Raw genomic sequence first — 2,535 nt, forward strand, 5'->3', positions numbered from 1 at the left:
GAGACGGTGCAGTACCACTACGGCCCGAAAGACCTGGTCACTGTCCTGTTCTACATCTTCATCGCCATCATCCTGCACGCCGTGGTGCAGGAGTACATACTAGACGTGAGTGCCGGGTCTGGGCTCGGAGGTGGGAGGCTGAGGGGACGCGCGGGTGGAGCGGCCGCAGCTCGGAGGCCTCGGTCCTCCCCTTTCGCAGGCTCCGGCTCCCTGGGGGCTGACCTTCCATACCACACTGTGTCCCCCCCCCAACCCCCAGCCTCCTAGTAGTGGTGTTTATTCACGGGAGGGAGCTGCCTGAAGTGTGTCGACACGGAGTCATCGGGCTCACACGGCACGGGTCGGGGATGTCGCCTTCACATCTTGGCTAAAAACATCCACCTCGCCGCTCTTTCAGAGTGCTTGCCTTCAACTCAACGCTGTGTGCACATTTGACACTCACACGACATAGCTTCAGCCCCTTTGTGGGGAGAGCAAAGGTGTTTGAAACCTGCCCGTTATCCATACACTTGTATATTAACGCGCAGGTCCCTCTCTATTCTTTAGAAAATCAGCAAACGGCTTCATCTCTCCAAAGTCAAGCACAGCAAGTTCAACGAATCTGGGCAGCTGGTCGTCTTTCATCTCAGCTCGGTGATCTGGTGCTTCTACGTGGTGGTGACGGTGAGTGGTCCTCGTGATGACCGGGGCCCGGGCAGCCGTGGCGTCGTGGTGGAAGAGGGGTCAGTGGTTTAGGAGCTGTGTGAAGCCAGGGAGCGTCATCTGGTCCAAAAGATGTCACGGTGATGACAGCGTACAGCTCCGTAGCTCCGTGTCCGCTCCCAGGGCCCCCGCACTGTGCTGTCCCTTGAGCTGAGGTTTATGTTCACTTTGGCACCTGGGTCATGGATTGAAGAAATCCAAGCTCAGGTTTCGCAGTGGTCCTGCAGTCACATGGCTTCGCAGTGGACAGGACTTGAGGCTTTGCTTCTGATTCACCACGTTGGCCTCCCAGGGCATGGCCAGCCCTGCTGTGTGCACATCAGGCCCCTGAGAGTCAGCACCGCCCCCAACGAATGCCTGGAGGAGCAGACAGCTGACCTGCCTCCCCTCTTTGCACAATACGACTCTTAAGCAACCTTTGATACAGCCAAATTCCTTTGTACAGCAGAATGTGGACAGTCCTTTGAGGTTGCCGGTCATGCTAGGAAGTTTTTAATTCCCCAACCACAGCCTGGAGCACCTCCTGTCTGTAACCAGATCTCTTCCTCAGGAGCTAGAATCGTCCTGTGAGAAATCCAGGCTGGGGGCTTGGAAGATTCTGCAACCTTGTGATCTTTTAGGAGGTTCTTTCCCTGCCTCCCCTGACCCCTCACCCCGCTTCCTCTTCTTTAGCGACAGTGGCCCACTCTCCCATCCTCAGGACCCCTCTGTCTCTGGTCTGAACCCTGGGCCCATGTTCTCAAAGCAGGACTCAGCATGTCTTTCAGCATGTTGCCTGTATTTCTGTTACCACAGAACACTAGGGATTTGAAACCCAGGGCCCCAGGCCTCTGTGCTGTGGAGCAGGCCCTGGGGCAGACTTTCCGTATGGTCTGTGCGAGTAGTGCCCCCCTGCTGTTGTGCAGCGCAGATGCGGCCCCAGGAAGTGTACACACTGCTGGGCTCAGATCTCTCCCTGCTGCTGGGTGTTTGGGTCCTGCGGCCTCTGGAGACCTGGAGCTCCCTTGAGGCAGAGCAACCCTGGGGTCCCTCAGATACCTCACTGCTCTTGCCTCGTCTCTGAATCACTGTTGCCCTTTCAGTCTCACCCCACCATCCACCCGAGCTGTGACCCAGCTACTCACCCAGGGGATTTCGCACCCCCTCCAAAGTGTGCAAGGCTCCACGCCAAGTCCCTGCTTCTCCCGGGCCGGTCGAGGGCTTGGAAGTGAGGCTCGTTAGTCTGGAGCGGTCTCGCTTTCCTGCGTTCACTCCAAACAGGCTTTTACTGTGGTGACAGCCAGGCCTCCACTCAGCATCTCCAGCTGGAGATAGAGACCCTGGAAAGTTCGAGTGACCCCGGTCCTTATCCACCACGTGGCTCTTAGCCCTCACGTGCTCCCTCCACGCCATTCCAAGTGAAAGTGACTGAAGAAGAGAGGGTCCTTATGTAAAAGGAGTAAAAATAGCTAGGTTTTAAAATCGTATGTTTCTGTTATGATGAACTTTTTCTCAATTCTTCTCTTTCACTCTCCAGCCAGGTCATCAGCAGGTCCCCTGCCTCCACCAGAACGTGGAGGGCCTGTCCCCTGCTTTCTGCCTGCATCTCTGTCCCCCAGGCCGGTGGGTCTCTCCAGGGGGCACTTGACAGTATGCTTCCGGCCTCTAGGGGGTCGAGGCCAGCGATGAGCTGAGTGTCCTGCAGTGCACAGGAGAGTTTCCACAGCAAAGCCCAGTCTGGCCCGGGCATCACGAGTGCTACAGCTGGGCAGCCTGATCTGTAACCTAGGCCACCATCATCCTTGCTGGACCACTTGTGGAAGGAGGCTGTGTCCACTCCTGTATCCATCCACC

At 56.9% G+C, this 2,535-nt stretch overlaps 1 protein-coding gene across 1 annotated transcript in view; it reads left to right on the top strand.

Annotated features, from left to right (window-relative positions):
- The window catches only part of TRAM2 (translocation associated membrane protein 2), a 46,139-nt gene that overhangs the window by 29,256 nt on the left and 14,348 nt on the right, over positions 1-2,535 (top strand). Inside the window, exons 5-6 of the mRNA XM_010863224.1 lie at positions 1-105; positions 547-663. The exon at positions 1-105 is cut by the window's left edge and continues 1 nt beyond it. Of these exons, the coding sequence (XP_010861526.1) occupies positions 1-105; positions 547-663 (222 nt within the window). The remainder of the gene's footprint in view (positions 106-546; positions 664-2,535) is intronic.

This window comes from Bison bison, unplaced genomic scaffold (assembly GCF_000754665.1).
Source record: "Bison bison bison isolate TAMUID 2011002044 unplaced genomic scaffold, Bison_UMD1.0 scf7180017864487, whole genome shotgun sequence".
Classification (NCBI taxonomy): domain Eukaryota; kingdom Metazoa; phylum Chordata; class Mammalia; order Artiodactyla; family Bovidae; genus Bison; species Bison bison.